Source organism: Elgaria multicarinata, chromosome 4 (assembly GCF_023053635.1).
Source record: "Elgaria multicarinata webbii isolate HBS135686 ecotype San Diego chromosome 4, rElgMul1.1.pri, whole genome shotgun sequence".
NCBI classification, from domain to species: Eukaryota; Metazoa; Chordata; class Lepidosauria; order Squamata; family Anguidae; genus Elgaria; species Elgaria multicarinata.
Genome location: NC_086174.1, coordinates 1,787,881 through 1,807,625, shown reverse-complemented (window position 1 = coordinate 1,807,625; position 19,745 = coordinate 1,787,881). Strand labels below are relative to the sequence as shown.

The window sequence follows — 19,745 nt, the reverse complement described above, 5'->3', positions numbered from 1 at the left end:
CCAAATGGGTGTCCATCGCCACCTCTTGCGGCAGCCAATTCCATAGTTCGACTCCGCACCGCATGAAGAAATCCTTCCCACGCGGGCGCTGCAGGGAGGAGAGAGCTGCACCAGTGGAGCTCCTGCCTGCCGCCGATTCCAGCAGCCCTGAGGCCGTGCGCCAAGCGAGGCGGCGATCCTCTTTCGACCGGGATTTGTGCTGCAAGCAAAGCATCATTCAGTTCAGCTGGAGCGGGGGTGGGGGTGGGGGATCACGCGCCGCCTCCCATCTCTCTTCCCAAGCTCACTGCCGCCGCGGGGGAGGGTTCAAAGATTTGGGAGTCGCTGTCAGCTGATGGCTGCGGTCATGTGACCCGCTCCTCCTCGTCGTGCAGCTGCCGAGAAGGAAGTGCCGGGGGTGCTGGTGCTGGTGCTGTGCGCGTCGGGCGAGCGAAGGAGCGAGCATGGCCTGGACCAAGTACCAGCTGGGCCTGGCCGCGCTCATGCTGGTTACCGGCTCCATCAACACCCTTTCCGCCAAGTAAGCGGGGATGAGGGGTGGGCAGGCGAGGAAGGCAGGGCGGGAGGGAGGAGGAAAGAGCAGCCACAGACGGGGAGATTTAAGGGATCCTGCCCAGACATAACAGAAGAGGCTTGAGAGGGGATGGGGGGTGCTAGAGATAACCCCCCGTGCAAAACCGAGGGTCGTGGGGATGGGGGTCTGTGGCTCCCTGGTCTTTGCGTGGGGGGACAGGGGGGGTTGCTCCCTGTGCTGCATCTCAGCTTAGCCCAGTCTCTTGGAAGAATCGATGGCTGCTAGTCATTACGATGGCTATAGAGCAATCTCTCCCCCGAACCGGTGCCTTCCCGAGGTGTTGGACTACAACTCCCATAATCCCACAGCCAGCTGGCTGTGGGATTATGGGAGTTGTAGTCCAACACCTCGGGAAGGCGCCACGTTGGGACAGAGGCTGCTGTACATTTTCTCCCGTATCAGCCCTGACTACTAGTTGCTGGAGAAATGCAAGCCTTCGTGCGCCCTCCTTGGCCACTCCCTGTTGGGGCCGCAGGTTGGCCCCTGCATCAACAGAGCGCTGGGCCTTGGGCTTGATCCAGCTTCAGCTCCCTTTTTATGAGTCTTAGGGAATGAAGGCTGATTTTTTTTAAAAAACAACAACAACAACCAAGAGCCCTCCTCTTTCGGTCTGCACCAGGCAAGGTGGACACCTCTCTATTTAGAGTCTTGTGGCACTTTCAAGCCGAACCAGGTTGTTTCATTCTGGCCAAGCTTGCGTGGACCCTGGCTGCTTCATCGGACACATCGGGTGAAGGAGGCAGTGTCTGGGCCAGCGTATGCCAGAATAATTGCCCTTGCTAGCCCTTAAAGTTTGTTATTTTTGCTGCAACAGACAAGCACAGCCACCCCTCTGGAAGTCTCTCTCTCTCCCCACGCACACCTCCTCACTCAGGTGACCACTTTTGCATCTGGCCAGGTAGGCTCTGGACCACCAAGGCCAATATTGTGGCATCTGCTTTGGCGGGCTAGAGGCTACATGGTCAGAGATGTGAAGTGGCCACTTGAGCGAGGGGGTTGTTGGGTTACGTGTATGTGTGTATACGTAGAGGTACACCTGGAGTACAGGTGGAAGGAAGAGGCAAAGGAGGGAAAACTCAGCTCATGATGATGTCTGTTTCTGCCCCTTCTCTTCTCACTCAGTTATCTGGGGTGGGGGGTTATCATGGTGGAGATGGGGGGGGCTTCTTACAGACAATAGTCCCTGGGCACTCTTCAAATACTTAAAAGGTTGTCACACAGAGGAGGGCCAGGATCTCTTCTCGATCCTCCCAGAGTGCAGGACACGGAATAACGGGCTCAAGTTAAAGGAAGCCAGATTCCAGCTGGACATCAGGAAAAACTTCCTGACTGTTAGAGCAGTACGGCAATGGAATCAGTTACCTAGGGAGGTCGTGGGCTCTCCCACCTTCAAGGGGCAGCTGGACAACCACCTGTCAGGGATGCTTTAAGGTGGATTCCTGTATTAAGCGGGAAGTTGGACTTGATGGCCTTAGAAGCCCCTTCCAACTCTACTATTCTATGATTCTATGAATTTTGGAGCATATTAGCCATATATGTAAAGAGCGTTTGATTTCATCACCTGCTATTCTCTCTCCTTCTTCTCCCTGCCTGGAGTCTTGAGTTCTAGGTAAATATGGAGAGCGGGGAGGGGGGGGGAGGGGGGCTCCCTGGCCTCCGGCTGAGAAGGCTGCAAAAATGTTGACTGTCCTTATCTGCTGCCCCTTAACTGCTGTGTCCATTCAGACATTTGAGTCACAGGCTTGTTATTCCAGAGCTTGGTCAAATATTGCCAGAAATACAGGAGAACCGAGGAGAAGCACATTTAGCACCCATGTGCTTCATGCTCACTCTTTCACTTGGTTCAGATACAACTTCTTGTAGTTCCATTTTATTTATTTATTAGATTTGTACACCGCCCAACTAACAAATGCCTTCAGAGCAGTTTGCAGTCATAAAATTAAACAACAACAAAATTAGCATCACAATAACACAATATGGCTGTGTGCTACCTCTAGTATCAGAAGCTGTAAACCTATGTACACCAGTTGCTGGGGAACATGGGCGTGAGGGTGCTGTTGCACTCATGTCCTGCCTTGTTGGTCCCTGGCCGATGGCTGCTTGGCCACTGTGTGAACAGAGTGCTGGACTGGATGAAGCCTTGCTCTGATCCAGCATCAGGGCGCTCCTTATTGTTCTTAATATTAAATATATTAAAAAAAAAAAAAGCATTGGGGAGCCAACAGTAAAGTCATTTGGAGCAACAGATCAGAGACGAAATGCCCCCTTAAGAAGGAGGGTCTTAACCTGATGTCTAAGGGATCAATTCAACTGCGCCCTTATCTGGACAGAGATAGCCTAGCTACAGTGATCCATGCTCTGATAACCTCTCGTTTGGATTACTGCAATGCGTTATACGTGGGGCTGCCTTTGAAAACAGTCCGGAAACTTCAACTGGTACAAAACGGGGCAGCACGGTTACTAACAGGGACTGGCCGGCGAAAACACATCACACTAGTCCTTTTCCAGCTTCATTGGCTGCCAGTCCAGGTCCGGGCCTAATATTAACATTTAAAGCCCTAAATGGCTTGGGGCCAGGCTATCTGAAGGAACGCCTCATCCCGTATGTACCTGCCCGGACCCTAAGGTCATCCTCAGGGGTCCTTCTCCGCGAGCCCCTGCCAAAGGAAGTGAGGCAGGGGGCTATCAAGAGGAGGGTCTTCTCTGCTGTGGCACCCCGGCTGTGGAATGAGCTCCCTAAGGAGGTTCGCTTGGCACCTGCATTATATGCTTTTAGACGCCAGGTGAAGACCTTTTTATTCTCCCAGCATTTTAACAGTCTATAAATAAATTTTAACTTGGTGTTTTAAATTTGTAATTTTGCATTGCGGCTATTTTTATCTGGTTGAGCTTTTATATTGTATTTTATATGATAGTTTTATACTGTTGTTTTATACTTTGAATGGTTTTAATTTTTGTGAACCGCCCAGAGAGCTCCGGCTATTGGACGGTATAGAAATGTAATAAATAAATAAATAAATAAATTCTGTGGCCCCTGGACAGAGTTCTGGGGGACCACAGAATATTTCAGATTCTTGGATCCAACGTCACAGACAGCACTCTGACCGTGGATTCAGTCATCCGCTCTCCCCCCACTGCCCACTCACAGCTGAGACCCACACCAGCAATCTCGGAGAGAGGGTAAATGGGACATGTTGGGGGGGGGGGGAGGAGCTGGCTGGGGAAGCCACTTTGCAATGTATCCCCGGGCCTCCCCAGCCTCCTTCCCTCCTGCTCTGACGCGCCCCAGCTCGGTTGGAGAAAAAGCCCGTCTAGCCAAAATACAGAGCAGGATAAGTGTGGAGGCAAAGGTCACCTCAGCTGCTCCTCCCACTCTGCATTGGATGGCCACAAGCCTCCCAAGTTTGGAGGCTTCCGGCCATCCCGATAGGATTGCACCCTAAATGTACACTATTTTAATGAGGCGTCTTTGACCATTCTTGATGCTTTGAGTGTGCCCCTTTTTAGGTGCCTCCTTCTGTGTGGGACAGAGAGACTGAAGACGTGTGTGTGTGTGTGTGTGTGTGTGTGTGTGTGTGTGTGTGTGTGCATTTAGTCAAAGGGACCGTTGCTCCCCGCCCTTCTTCTTGTGGCCTTTGGGCCTTCGGGGTTTCTGGTTGTCTCTTTAGAACATGTGGCAGTTGTTGGGCTGCAGCTGCCACCCTCCCTGGCCGGCATAGCCAGTGGTGAGGGATGAGACTTGGTGGGAATTGGCACAGGGTTTGGGGGTTTTCTTGTAGTGAGAGTTTGGTGGCTCTCAGTCCACGTGTTTTCCCTTTGAACAAATCCAAGTCAGTGGCGCTCTGCTGTCAGGGTGGCTCTTGGTTCGCGTTTCTGAATGGAGTTGAGTATAAGTTTCTAGACCTTATCGTCGCAGACAGGCTCGAGAGCGTGGAGGCGACACCTTGAAAAGCTGCCAGTGTTTAGGAGGGGACCGTCTGCACTGCTCTGCTTTCCGCCGTAACCTCTGGTTTTCTTCTCTCTGCCCATCTGCTTTCTTCTGGTGATTGTGAATGTTGAGGTGGCACCTTGGAACCTGTAGCAGTCTGGGCTTTTACTACTTCCCTTCAAGGAAGCCCTGAGTAGGCTTTGATTTCCTCTGGGCTGCGTCTTGCAAAATCTAGGGCTGACTCAGCAAGTATCCCGAAAACTGCACCGTCAGTGGCATTTCAGGGGAGGTTACTCAGTTTTCCGAAATTCTGCCGTCTTCACTAAAAAGACTCTTAGCTAGGGCTGCCTTTGGACTCCCTCACCAACCTCGTGTAGCAGTAAATCAACCATGTGAGTGTGAGTGATCAGTCAGCCCTGTCCAAATATTTAAGGGTCTTCCCGCGAAGCAGAGCCTAGGTAGATCTTTCTCACTAAGGTTGAGTCCTCACAAAGAGCAGATGAAGTGGTCAACCCATCTCTGGGCTGTACCATTTCAGATGGCACGTGGGGGGTTGTGCCAGATGGGGAGAGGCCATAGTTCGGGGGCAGAGCCCCTGTTTTGCATGCAGACGGTCTCAGTTTCCGTCCCCATCAGCATCTACAGGAAAGGCTAGGAATGAAAGACTGGCCTGAAACTCTGGAGGAAGAGCCATTGCTGCCAGTCAGAGTTGACATACTGGGCATCCAGTTCTGGGCTCCACAATTCAAGAAGGATGCAGACAAGCTGGAGCGTGTTCAGAGGAGGGCAACCAGGATGATCGGGGGTCTGGAAACAAAGCCCTATGAAGAGAGACTGAAAGAACTGGGCAATGTTTAGCCTGGAGAAGAGAAGATGGAGGGGAGACATGAGAGCACTCTTCAAATACTTGAAACGTCACACAGAGGAGGGCCAGGATCTCTTCTCGATCCTCCCAGAGTGCAGGACACGGAATAACGGGCTCAAGTTAAAGGAAGCCAGATTCCAGCTGGACATCAGGAAAAAGTTCCTGACTGTTGGAGCAGTATGACAATGGAACCAGCTCCCTAGGGAGGTTGTGGGCTCTCCCACATTAGAGGCCTTCAAGAGGCAGCTGGACAACCATCTGTCAGGGATGCTTTAGGGTGGATTCCTGCATTGAGCAGGGGGTTGGACTCGATGGCCTTGTGGGCCCCTTCCAACTCTACTATGATTCTATGATTCTAGATGAATGGGCTGACACAACGGAAGGGCAGCTTCTGAGGCTCCCCCATGAAAATATGCTTGCATATGTGGAAAACCAGCCAGCAGGTTAGAACGCTTCTCCTGGTCACCTTGTTTTCCTGGTGCCAGGAATTTTATATTTGTATGGTAGATGTGGAGTTGTTTAAAATGTTTGACTTGTTCCGTGAAAACATTTTAAACAATTCCACATCCACCAGAACCTGACCCCTGCTGGGTCAGACCTAAGGTCCCTGTAGTCCAGCATCCTGTGTCTAGGCAGAGGCCTCCAGGAAGCCCAAAAGCAGGGCGGGGAGGTGATTGCCAACCCTCTCCTCCTTCTGCCCCCCTCCCATCAAATGGCATTCAGCAGCTGACTCCTTTTAGACGTGGGCTTCCGTAGAGCCATTTAGGCAAATAGCCCTGGATAGATCTCTGAGCTCCCATGGATTTTTTAAACCTAGACAGCGGCTGTGCCTGCATCCAATTGCACTGAGTTGTATACATGTTGTGCCATGTGAGCTACTATCTTTTCGCCATCCTGAATCGGCAGCCCATCGATTTCATTGGAATTTATCCAGTGGAATTTTAGGATGCTTTTTTAACAGTGTATACTATGTTTTTATTCCATATTTTATGTTTGCTCTTGTTCCCCGTCTCGATCCAATCGGAGAGGCGGGTAAGAAATATTATTATTATTATTATTATTATTATTATTATTATTATTATTATTATCCATTGGATTCCCTTGACTTTCAATATTATGAGACAGGGGGACAAACATCTTTCTCCCCACTTTCTGCCACACCCATTCTTGTTTAGTTCCCCTTATGCCTGGGAAACCCCCCACCCCCAGAAGTCTAGCTAGTGCTGCCCTTCTCTCTCTTTGAGACCCTTCCTCAAAACTAAGCCCATGGGTTGTGCCTTTTCCTTAAACGGATCCCTTCCAGATTGCAACTCCCATCATTATCTGCAGCCCCACATGGCCATTTCATAGGGTCATCGGGCTCCCGACCAGCTGAACTAGATGATCTCTTTTTTGTCCCACTGAATCCTGCATTTCATTAGTTCTGCAGCATTTTAATTTCTTTAGTCCCTGGTGCTTCTTATCATAGAATCATAGAATAGCAGAGTTGGAAGGGACCTACAAGGCCATGGAGTTGAAGGCCTCTAGTGTGGGAGAGCCCACAACCTCCATAGGTCATTGGTCCCATTGTCGTATTGCTCTAACAGTCCGGAAGTTTTTCCTGATGTCCAGCTGGAATCTGGCTTCCTTTAACTTGAGCCCGTTATTCTGTGTCCTGCACTCTGGGAGGATCGAGAAGAGATCCTGGACCTCCTGTGTGTGACAACCTTTTAAGTATTTGAAGAGTGCTCTCATGTCTCACCTCAATCTTCTCTTCTCTTCTCTTAAGAACATCAGAAGAGCCCCAAGGCTCATAATAAAACAACCAATAGTCTAAAAACACAAATACAAAATACAGTATAAAAAGCCCAATCATAGAATAGCAGAGTTGGAAGGGGCCTACAAGGCCATCGAGTCCAACCCCCTGCTCAATGCAGGAATCCACCCTAAAGCATCCCTGACTGATGGTTGTCCAGCTGCCTCTTGAAGGCCTCTAGTGTGGGAGCCCTTCTCTGCCTTTCTATTCAAAGGCTGTCAAAGCATGCATTGTTTGTTTATCAGGTAATACAACAATACAGAAGGCAGTAGTTGGAACTGACAACATAGAATAATGCTACCCAACACACAACTGCTGAAATATGAAACAATATCAAAGAAACTGGGATGGTAAACAGTTACATAAAATGTCTGTTCACCACCCCAGTTTCTTTAATATCATTTTAATATTTTAGCAGTTGTGTGCTGGTTAGCATTATTCTATTTTGTGTATCAGGTAATACCGGTAGATGATAAGTAGATGGTTTAATCTGCACGTTATTGTCTTGATCTCACTCGTGGGCTTTTCCGAACTTCCAACCCAACCCCGGCTCTTCGTTGTTTCCTAAGGGAGATCTCTGTTTCTACTAAATCCTAATCACACCCTTCCACATGAATGATTCTTGGGCCTTGAGGTTGCAGCTCCAGAGGAGACTGTGGTTGTTGACTCATCACAATATCCTACAATGGAACCAGTTACCTAGGGAGGTGGTGGGCTCTCCCACCTAGAGGCCTTCAAGAGGCAGCTGGACAACCCTCTGTCAGGGATGCTTTAGGGTGGATTCCTGCACTGAGCAGGAGGTTGGACTCAATAGCCTTGTAGGCCCCTTCCAACTCTGCTATTCTATGATTCTATGACTTTAGCCGTCTGTCTCACCACGCTGAGTAGCATTTTGTCTTTCAGAATGTCAGTTTTGGCAGAGGTGAACGGCACCCCGACATCGGATCCGTGGCAGAGGCTGCTGTGGCGCTCTGCTCTCTGTTATATCAAGGTCTCCGGTTGCAGAAGCCGGGGAGGGGCTTGGCTTGTCAGTGTGGAGAGACACCTTCTGTCTGAGTCGGGGGCAAGTCCAGGCAGAGAAGGTGCTGCACAAAGCATTCTTTTTCCAAAAGGCTGCAGCTGCTTTGGCCGTCTCCACACATCCTGCTACTATGATCTAAACAGCATCTCCATCCTGGAGGCTTCGAGATGTGTTGCACTAGGGCTCCCATCATCCCCAGTGCAGCACAGCTGGGGATGCTAGGAGTTATAGCCCCATCTGGAGAGGCCTAAGTTGGGGGAGGCTATTTATATAACAACGGCACAAAATTGAAGGGTGTTTTCACACACATCCCTCGAGGGCTGGTTTGCCCCCTTCATAGAATCAGAATAGTAGAATTGGAAGGGGCCTACAAGGCCATCGAGTCCAACCTTCTGCTCAGTGCAGGAATCCGCCTTAAAGCATCCCTGACAGGTGGTTGCCCAGCTGCCTCTTGAAGGCCTCTAGTGTGGGAGAGCCCACAACCTCCCTAGATCACTGGTTCCATTGTCGTACCGCTCTAACAGTAAGGAAGTTTTTCCTGATGTCCAGCCAGAATCTGGCTTCCTTTAACTTGAGCCCTTTATTCCGTGTCCTGCACTCTGGGAGGATCGAGAAGAGATCCTGGCCCTCCTCTGGGTGACAACCTTTTAAGTATTTGAAGAGTGCTCTCATGTCTCCCCTCCATTTTCTCTTCTCCAGGCTCAACATGCCCAGTTCTTTCAGTCTCCCTGCATTCTCTCTGAGAACTGCCCCCCTCACGCACACAGAACCGCATCTCCACTACCTAGCAGGAGGGCCTGGGTGGCCTTGGAAAGGGCCTCTTCAGGTGCCTCTCAGGTGTTGAGCGCCATCCGCATTCTGTTATTGAAATGATTTCAGCAAACAAGAGCTGGTCTGCTATAGCGGTAAAAGGACTGAAGGTTCCTTGTGCCTAATCCTGCTTCTGCCATGAAGTCGCTTGGTGGAACAACAGATCAAATAAAAGAATAAAAACATATTACCACTATTAATTTTTTATTCTACCGCCCTTCCTTAAGGGATGTTTGTAAGGATTTTTTAAAATTCAAATATTTGTTAAAAACAACAACAACCAGCCAAGGGAATTTATAGCAAATGTTTAAAACTACCATCAGAACAACAAAAAACTTAGAAACAATGAAAGGACAGCAGATATTTGTAATAAAATTGGGTTCCATAAAACTTGGTTTCTGGGAGTTATGAGGTTTAAAATCAGATCCGTCTGAAACACAGGCTTTCAATGGAGAGAAGTGGCGGGGGGGGTCAAAGAATCATAGAATCGCAGAGTTGGAAGGGGCCTACAAGGCCATCGAGTCCAACCCCCTGCTCAACGCAGGAATCCACCCTAAAGCATCCCTGACAGAGGGTTGTCCAGCTGCCTCTTGAAGGCCTCTAGTGTGGGAGAGCCCACAACCTCCCTAGGGAACTGGTTCCATTGTCATACTGCTCTAACAGTCAGGAAGTTTTTCCTGATGTCCAGCTGGAATCTGGCTTCCTTTAACTTGAGTCCGTTATTCCGTGTCCTGCACTCTGGGAGGATCAAGAAGAGATCCTGGCTTTCCTCTGTGTGACAACCTCCTGACGTAAGTTGTTCCAGTCCAGGTAAGTGGTGTAGGCTGCAGCTAGGAGCTTTGCTACGAAAAGCAAAATGGAAGAGAGATGGGTTTCTCAAGATGCTGGGCTCTATGTGAGGTGCCGGATTCCGTCCTCGCAAGCAGGGTTGCTGCTACAGAAGCACAAAGATGTGTCTGTTCTAACGGCTGCCCCTTTTCCTTTCAGGTGGGCAGACAAGCTGAGTGCCCCAGGCTGCAATGGGTCGACCGAACACAGCTTTCAGCATCCCTTCCTCCAGGTAACACTGTCTGAGCCCAAACAGCTGTCTGCACAGGGGAAGTCGTTCAGATGTGACTGGAAACTGGCATTTCTAAAAAGCAGACAATTCCAGTCCCCAGACTCTTGCTGAAAGTCTCTGTTTACGTCTCCTCAATCATGAGTGCTGGCAACTTAGGTTTTTAAGAAAACACCCTAAAGCAAGAAAGGCAAATGTTATTTTTGGCTGCATTAATAGAAGTATAGCTTCCAAATCACGTGAGGTACTGGTTCCTCTCTATTCGGCCCTGGTTAGGCCTCATCTAGAGTATTGTGTCCAGTTCTGGGCTCCACAATTAAAGAAGGACGCAGACAAGCTGGAGCGTGTTCAGAGGAGGGCAACCAGGATGATCAGGGCTCTGGAAACAAACCCCTATGAAGAGAGACTGAAAGAACTGGGCCTGTTTAGCCTGGAGAAGAGAAGATGGAGGGGGAGACATGATAGCACTCTTCAAATACTTGAAAGGTTGTCACACAGAGGAGGGCCAGGATCTCTTCTCGATCCTCCCAGAGTGCAGGACACAGGATAATGAGCTCAAGTTAAAGGAAGCCAGATTCCAGCTGGACATCAGGAAAAACTTCCTGACTGTTAGAGCAGTATGACAATGGAACCCGTGACCTAGGGAGGTTGCGGGCTCTCCCACACTCGAGGCCTTCAAGAGGCAGCTGGACAACCATCTGTCAGGGATGCTTTAGGGTGGATTCCTGCATTGAGCAGGGGGTTGGACTCGATGGCCTTGTAGGCCCCTTCCAACTCTGCTATTCTATGATTCTATGACCACTGAAATTATTGTGAATTCCAAGCTCTGGGAGCCTTGTGAATTTGGATGCAGGGAAGGTGGGTTCTGGGCCGCTCAAGTCCCTGGCCTAATCCCGTCCGGGGAGCTGTTCCAGTTCTCTCGGTGGCTGGGAGGAAGAAACGCCGTGGGGAAACACTGCCAGGGGTGATGCAGAAGTTCACGAAACCACTCTGGTTGCATTCCAGGCGGTGGGCATGTTCCTCGGGGAGTTCTCCTGCCTGGCTGTGTTCTACCTGCTGCTCTGCTGCGACCGGCGGAGGCCAGAGCCCACCATGGCTCCCCCTCAGTCCTTTAACCCACTGCTTTTCCTGCCTCCGGCGTTGTGCGACATGACAGGGACTAGCCTCATGTATGTGGGTAAGTACTTGGTTTGGGCCATCTTTTTCTGTGTGGGGTCAGGCTGGCATGGGATGTTTTGCTGAGAATATGAACTCCCCACACACACACACTTACAGCGGTGTCTGTTCTGTTTTGTAACACAAAACTGTGTTACAATTCTTTGGCATGCGTGTATTTCAATATCTGCAGTCTACTGTGGCCCTCACGACCAATTATTTCTTTGAGCTCAGTAATCTGATGTAAAGAACACCTCGCTCGGGAAATGAGGACCCTTAAATGGAATGTTGTTTTGTTTAATATTACTAATCGTTTTATCTTTGTAATTGTTGTTGTTGTTTAAACTGCCTTTGGGGGGCGTTCTGCCCAGAAAGGTAGTATATAAAGCGTGTTCAGAGGAGGGCGACCAGGATGATCAGGGGTCTGGAAACAAAGCCCTATGACGAGACTGAAAGAACTGGGCATGTTTAGCCTGGAGAAGAGAAGATTGAGGGGAGACATGATAGCACTCTTCAAAGACTTCAAAGGTTGTCACCCAGAGGAGGGCCAGGATCTCTTCTCGATCCTCCAAGAGTGCAGGACACGGAATAACGGGCTCAAGTTAAAGGAAGCCAGATTCCAGCTGGACATCAGGAAAAACTTCCTGACTGTTAGAGCAGTACGACAATGGAGTCAGTTATCTAGGGAGGTTGTGGGCTGTCCCACACTAGAGGCCTTCAAGAGGCAGCTGGACAACCCTCTGTCAGGGATGCTTTAAGGTGGATTCCTGCACTTAGCAAGGGGTTGGACTCGATGGCCTTGTAGGCCCCTTCCAACTCTGCTATTCTATGATTCTATGAAATTGTTGTTGTTGTTGTTTATTCGTTCAGTCGCTTCCGACTCTTTGTGACTTCATGGACCAGCCCACGCCAGAGCTTTCTGTCGGCTGTCGCCACCCCTAGCTCCCCCAAGGTCAAGTCTGTCACCTCCAGAATATCATCCCTCCATCTTGCCCTTGGTCGGCCCCTCTTCCTTTTGCCTTCCACTTCCCCTAGCATCAGCCTCTTCTCCAGGGTGTCCTGTCTTCTCATTATGTGGCCAAAGTACTTCAGTTTTGCCTTTAATACCATTCCCTCAAGTGAGCAGTCTGGCTTTATTTCCTGAGTATGGACTGGTTTGATCTTCTTGCAGTCCAAGGCACTCTCAGCATTTTCCTCCAACACCACAGTACTGATCCATTTGGAGAAGGGCCCCTGTAGATGATCTTAAGGTCCGGGCAGGTACGTATGGCAGGAGGCGTTCCTTCAAATAACCTGGCCCCAACCCATTTAGGGCTTTAAATGTCAATACCAGCACTTTGAATCAGGCCCGGACCTGGACTGGCAGCCAATGAAGTTGTAAAAGGACTGGCATGATGTGATCTCGCCGGCCAGTCCCTGTTAGTAAATGGGCTGCCCTGTTTTGTACCAGCTGAAGTTTCTGGACCGTTTTCAAAGGCAGCCCCACGTATAACGCATTGCAGTAATCCAAACGAGAGGTTATCAGAGAGCATAGATCACTGTAGCTAGGCTATCTCTGTCCAGATAAGGGCGTTGTTGGTATATCAACCTAAGCTGATAAAAGCAAATAATAATAATAATAATAACAACAACAACAACAACAACAACCATCCCAGCCTTCACTTTTGAGGGTTGCCCCACCACCACGAGGTCTAGAAATCTGCTCCTTATTTTAAAAGTGGGCTCAACTTCTCAGGATTCTGTTTTGGAGATCACATTCCATCTTTCGTACTCAGAAGCCATTTCCCAGGCATCCTTTGGCAAAGCAAACTTCTCCAGCCTCCGTCCATCCCTCGTGGTGACGTCTCTCTTCCTTTTCTTCCCCGCCTCCCCTCTTTCTCCGTTCCAGCTCTGAACATGACGAGCGCATCGAGCTTCCAGATGCTGCGAGGAGCCGTGATCATCTTCACCGGGCTGCTCTCGGTGGCCTTCCTGGGGCGGAAGCTGGTCTGGAACCAGTGGCTGGGCATCGTGATCACCATCGTGGGGCTGGTGGTGGTCGGGCTGGCTGACCTGAGCAGCAACAACAAGGATCGGAACCTCAGCCAAGTCATCACAGGTGCGGGGGCAGCAGGGGCCAGGGGTGAGAAGGCGGGGGAAATCTCAGACCAGGGGTGTGCCTGGTCACAGGGCTTATTTTCTTTGGGGGCCGAGCTCCTCCCCTTCAGACAGAGGCCCACAGCCTCACCCTCCTTCCACCTGCTCCCAGCATCCAATGAAAGCTCCTGGATGCCCTCCTCTTCCTCCTCCTCCTCCTCTCGATGTTCCCATTCTGATTAACAAACTAGCTAAAAGTGGGCTAGACGGAACAACTATTAGGTGGATTCACAGTTGGCTACAGAATCGGACTCAAAGAGTACTTATCAACGGAACCTTCTCAAACTGGGGAGAGGCAACGAGTGGGGTACCGCAGGGCTCAGTCCTGGGCCCAGTGCTCTTCAACAGTTTTATGAATGATTTGGACGAGGAGGTGCAGGGAACACTAATCCAATTTGCAGATGACACAAAATTGGGTGGGATAGCTAATACCCTGGAAGACAGAAACAAACTTCAAAGTGATCTTGATAGGCTGGAGTGCTGGGTTGAAAACAACAGAATGAAATTTAATAGGGATAAAGGCCAAGTTCTACATCTAGGAAATAGAAACCAAATGTACAGTTACAAGATGGGGGATACTTGGCTCAGCAATACTACAAACGAGAAGGATCTTGGAATTGTTGTAGATCGCAAGCTGAATATGAACCAACAGTGCGATATGGCTGCAAGAAAGGCAAATGCTATTTTGGGCTGCATTAATAGAAGTATAGCTTTCAAATCGCGTGAGGTGCTGGTTCCTCTCTATTCAGCCCTGGTTAGGCCTCATCTAGAGTATTGCGTCCAGTTCTGGGCTCCACAATTCAAGAAGGACGCAGACAAGCTGGAGCGTGTCCAGAGGAGGGCAACCAGGATGATCAGGGGTCTGGAAACAAAGCCCTATGAAGAGAGACTGAAAGAACTGGGCATGTTTAGCCTGGAGAAGAGAAGATTGAGGGGAGACATGATAGCACTCTTCAAAGACATTATTATTTATTTATTTATTTATTTATTTATTTATTTATATAGCACCATCAATGCACATGGTGCTGTACAGAGTAAAACAGTAAATAGCAAGACCCTGCCGCATAGGCTTACATTCTAATAAAGTCATAGTAAAACAATAAGGGGGGAGAGAATGCAAACAGGCACTGGGTAGGGTAAACAGGCACAGGGTAGGGAAAAACTAACAGTATAACTAACAGTCTAAAGTCCGAGTAACATCAAGTTTTAAAAGCTTTAAAAGACGCTTGTTCATGCACTGGTTATTTCACGGTTGGACTACTGCAACCTTCTCTCTGGCCTTCCTTCTTCTCACATCAGTCCATTGGTTTCTGTCCACCACGCTGCCGCTAAGATCATCTTCTTGGCTCGCCGCTCTGACCATGTTACTCCGCTTCTGAAATCTCTTCATTGGCTTCCAATTCACTTCAGAATCCAATATAAACTTCTGTTAACCTTCAAAGCTTTTCACGGTCTAGCTCCTTCCTATCTCTCCTCTCTCATCTCACACTATTGCCCTGCTCGTGCTCTTCGCTCCTCTGATGCCATGTTTCTCGCCTGCCCAAGGGCCTCTACTTCCCTTGCTCGGCTTCGTCCATTTTCTTCTGCTGCCCCTTATGCCTGGAACGCTCTTCCAGAACATTTGAGAACTACAAGTTCAATCGCAGCTTTTAAAGCTCAACTAAAAACTTTTCATTTTCCTAAAGCTTTTAAAACTTGATGTTGTGCGGACTTTATACTGTTAGTTTTACCCTACCCTGTGCCTGCTTACCCTACCCTGTGCCTGTTTGCATTCTCTTCCCCTCCTTATTGTTTTACTATGATTTTATTAGATTGTAAGCCTATGCGGCAAGGTCTTGCTATTTACTGTTTTACTCTGTACAGCACCATGTACATTGATGGTGCTATATAAATAAATAAATAAATAAATAATAATAATTACCACACAGAGGAGGGCCAAGATCTCTTCTCGATCCTCCCAGAGTGCAGGACACGGAATAATAGGCTCAAGTTAAAGGAAGCCAGATTCCGGCTGGACATCAGGAAAAACTTTCTGACTGTTAGAGCAGTACGACAATGGAATCAGTTATCTAGGGAGGTGGTGGGCTCTCCCACACTAGAGGCCTTCAAGGGGCAGCTGGACAGCCACCTGTCAGGGATGCTTTAGGGTGGATTCTTGCATTGAGCTGGGGGTTTGTTTATTTATTTATTTATTTATTTATTTATTTATTTATTTATTATACTTTTATACCGCTCCCATAGCCAGGGCTCTCTGGGCGGTTTACAGAAATTCTAAAATTGAGGTAAAAAACAAGTATACAAAATTTAAAACTCTAAAACACAGTACATACACACATAAAGCATTAAAAACCGATTAAAAAACTAAAACATGTGGGTAATTAGGATGTGCCGCCATATGCCTGGGCAAAGAGGAAAGTCTTAACCTGGCGCCGGAAAGATAGTAGCGTTGGTGCCAGGCGAGTTGGACTCGATGGCCTTGTAGGCCCCTTCCAACTCTGCTATTCTATGATTCTACCTTGCACCGCCCTCACTTTTGCTTCTGCAACCCCAAGCAGTTTGGGTCTGAAAGCAGCGTCCACTTGTTTAGCGCTCTGAATTTTTGTATCGTCAATCTAGATGGTCAGGGCAACGCACACTAAATAGAATATAACTGTGCATGTTATGGTTCGCTTTTAATGGAACATTAAAACATGTAGACTCAGAATAAAGGCCTCAGTCATTGGCTTCCTTGTGCCTGTCTAGTTTTTAGAGGCTGTTCATGGAGTTTCAAATGGTTTGCAAGGAGAAGATGTCCAGGATCCAAGACCCATACCTCTGCCACGTACTGCCCACATCCAGGCCGGGCACATGGGCGATACTGTTAGATGACCATTCCTAGTGGATCCCCGGGGGCCGCAGATAACCAGGAGGAGTTTTGAATCTCAGGGTCACCCAGGGAAAGGCAAAATTCTTCTTCCCATAACACAGTTATGGAATTTAGTGCCATGGGTTGTGGCAACTGGTTTATAATAATAATAATAATAATTTATTTCTTACCTGCCTCTCCACTTGGATCGAGGCGGGGAACAACAGTGAATATAAAACACATTAAAAACTGATTAAAAACATAGCATACATGATTAAAACATCCTAAAATCATTCTAAAATTTCACTGGATAGGCCTGCCAGAATAGATCAGTCTTTATTACTTTTTTAAATGCTAAAAGACTGACAAGTTGACGAATCTCCTCCGGCAGGCCGTTCCACAGTCTGGGAGCAGCAGAAGAGAAGGTCCTCTGGGTAATACCTGTCAGCCTAGTTTTGGCTGGCTGAAGGAAGTTCTCCCCAGAGGACCTGAGTGTGCGGGGCGGATTGTACGAGAGGAGGCGATCCCACAGGTAGCCTGGACCCAAACCATGTAGGTGGCTTTTATTAGACAAATTAATGGAGGATAAATTATCGGTGATTTTTTTTTAATAAATTTTTATTTATTTATCGGTGATTATTAGTCATGGAACATGCTTTAATTTGGTGTTTAGTTTATTATTTTATATCCTCAGTTTCTATTAATAACCAAAGTAACTTGCAAGAAGAAAAAATACAATATAATAAGCAACAACAGTAAAGGGGGTGTTTATATGAGAGGAAGAAAGAAAGAAATGTGTAACACTCTCTCCAGCCTCCACAAAATCAAAATCTATTTTACATGTTTTTCCCTTCTAACATTAAACAGAGACTAACTGGGTAGAGAAGGAAGGTGGGTCCATTCTGACTCTCTCCTCCTCACAGGTGACCTTCTTATAATCATGGCCCAAGTGATCGTTGCCATCCAGATGGTGCTGGAGGAGAAATTCGTCTACAAACATGACGTCCATCCTCTGCGCGCTGTTGGCACTGAAGGTATGTGAGCGAGCAGACAAATGAAATGACTCCTTAAAGGCCAGTCCACATTCTCTCTTACAGATGTGGGCAGAAAGTAGGTTTCCAGATGCTTTGGACTTCAGCTTCCAGCATTCCTCACCTTTGGCCGTGCCGGCGAGGATTTCTGGAAGTCAAAGTCCGAAACAACTGGAGAGCCAACTTTTCCCCACCCCTGTGGCTTTGCCTTCTCCAGTGACCCTCCGTAGAGAGCCCTTTGCTTCAGTAGACCTACCAATGGAGCCCTGCTAGCACATCTGTCAGGGATGCTTTAAGGTGGATTCCTACATTGAGCAGGGGGTTGGACTCGATGGCCTTGTAGGCCCCTTCCAACTCTGCTATTCTATGATAAATCACAGGCTGTGTGCAGAGTCATTGTGCAGCTTCCTTCCTGGGTATAAGTGTCATGATTCTCAGAAAACTCCTGCTTTCGACGGGAGGCAAATGACGAGGCCTGCTAGGTAATCCACAAAGCTTTTATTAAGCAACAAACATCTCTTCCACCTGAAGAGAGTCTAATCTCTTGGAAACTTCCCCCTAGGCAAAACTATACAAAGTAAGCGAGACAATTGTCTGACCAAGGAGAACAGGAAGCCCCTTCCCAAATGCCCATAACTTCAGATAGCCTGGTGCGGAAGCAGGTTCTGGCGCAATCCTAGTCGGACCGACTTTCTCACACCTTCCTTCCGCTCCGTGCGCTTCAGCTTCCGGCGGACCCTAGCATCAGCTAGCTTGTCGGGGCGCTCTCCTCCGGAAGAAACCTCACTTCCCACTGAGTGTGTAGGATTTGGCCTTGAGGAGATAAGCTCTGGAGGGGGCTGACTTCCAGCTGGGGAATCTCCTGTGAGAGCTTCCTCCCCCACTGGTACAGGCTGGCTGGTGTCTGGCGCCGCCTCCTCTAGGTCCGAATCTGATTCTGGTTGATTACCTGAAACACCTTCTCCCAAAACAGGGGCAGTAGGGTTAGCCATGACAATACGATCCTGAGGCCCCTTGGAAGCGACATATTCCTCTTTGGTTCCAAGAGTGGCAAGTTCTGCTTCTTGCTGAAGAAAAATACGGCCTGCTCCTTCCAGCAATTAAAGCTTAAAGGACCTGCCTCAAGGCTTTGCAACTGCTGGAAGGCCTTTTGTTTAGTTCGATCAATGGGCTAATTTGCGGGAAACCGTCCCTCGGTCGGCAGCCTTGGCGTGGGCCAGCCGCGTTCCTCCCTGAGCGTCCGTTTCTTTCTCTCCGCTCCTCTCCGAACAGGGTTCTTTGGGTTCGTCATCCTCTCCGTGATCCTGGTGCCCATGTACTACATCCCTGGGGGCAGCTTCAGCGGCAACCCCCGGAAGGTGCTGGAAGACGCGCTGGACGCCTTCTGCCAGATCGGCCACCTCCCGCTCATTGCGGTGGCCCTGTTGGGCAACATCAGCAGCATCGCCTTCTTCAACTTCGCCGGCATCAGCGTCACCAAAGAGATCAGCGCCACCACCCGGATGGTCCTCGACAGCCTGCGCACCGTGGTCATCTGGGCCGTCAGCCTCGCCGTGGGCTGGGAGATATTCCACGGGCTGCAGATCCTGGGGTTCCTCATCCTCCTGGTGGGCGCCGCCCTCTACAACGGCCTGCACCAGCCCCTCCTCGCCCGGCTGCCTTGGGGAAGACCGCAGGCTGGGGCGGATACGGAGGGTCTCTTGGCCGCAGATGGGGCGTCCATTAATGGGGACAGTTGATGGCCACGGAGCCCTGGCTGTGCTGGAACTGTGGACCTCTCTCTCGGGGAGACCAGCCCCAGTGGCTAGGACCTGCCGGCCGAGAGCTGCGTGGCGCACTGGGGGTTGGGTGCTCTGCTTCACCTTAAAGGCTTGGATGTTGCTCCACCATTTGGCTGCTCTGTTCATTGTAGAAGGAGGCGCAGTTATCCCGGCAGCTCCTGGGATAACTGCAGAGGAGCTGCCTTCCGCGGCTGGGAGGTCCCACGCTGGTTGAGGACTCTCTCTCTCTCTCTCTCTCTCCTGTGGTTGCTAGGAAGCCACTCAAGCACTGCTTCCACCCCCACAGGTTCCACATGGGGGCTGGCGTGGGGTGGAGGCGGGACCTGTCGGCTGTCTGTCTGTCTGTCTGCAGCACCCATGGAGGCATCATGGCTCCTAGGCTGAATCCATCTGCCTTGTGGGGACCAGTTGCATCACGAAGCCTTCATTGTTGACATCGCAACACTTCAATTAAGTGAATTCAATTATTATTCAATTAAACATAAGTGATGAACTTGATCCAGTGATATCATCTTTTCAAAGTCTGATAGTCATTTAGCAAGAATATTACATATCACGTTTAGTAACTAGGGTAGATAGAGTACCTCACTCTTCTGTAAATCCTTAATGGGATGGATGGGCTTGATGAAGTGATACCCGTTTCCCAATGTCTGGCTTAAAGTCACTTAACATGAGTCTTAAATCACCATGTTTAGTAATCTGGAGTCGATTTCTTTGCTTGGAGAGAAGTAGGCAGACCACATTAAA

At 49.1% G+C, this 19,745-nt stretch overlaps 1 protein-coding gene across 1 annotated transcript; it reads left to right on the top strand.

The window, feature by feature from the left end:
* The first annotated feature begins 356 nt into the window (after nt 1-356).
* SLC35F6 (solute carrier family 35 member F6) lies at nt 357-19,496 on the top strand. The gene is made up of 6 exons (XM_063125512.1): nt 357-520; nt 9,981-10,053; nt 11,056-11,227; nt 13,094-13,303; nt 17,110-17,220; nt 18,490-19,496. Exons 1-6 carry the CDS (start codon nt 444-446, stop codon nt 18,954-18,956), a joined length of 1,110 nt encoding a protein of 369 aa, XP_062981582.1. The 5' UTR covers nt 357-443; the 3' UTR covers nt 18,957-19,496.
* The last annotated feature ends 249 nt before the right edge of the window (nt 19,497-19,745 follow it).

Excerpts from the sequence above, each read along its gene's own strand:
- SLC35F6 (XM_063125512.1), top strand. The coding sequence starts at position 444 with ATGGCCTGGACCAAGTACCAGCTGGGCCTGGCCGCGCTCATGCTGGTT. Across the intron at positions 521-9,980 it reads ATCAACACCCTTTCCGCCAA|GTGGGCAGACAAGCTGAGTG; the intron begins GTAAGCGGGGAT and ends TTTTCCTTTCAG. Across the intron at positions 17,221-18,489 it reads GCGCGCTGTTGGCACTGAAG|GGTTCTTTGGGTTCGTCATC; the intron begins GTATGTGAGCGA and ends CTCTCCGAACAG.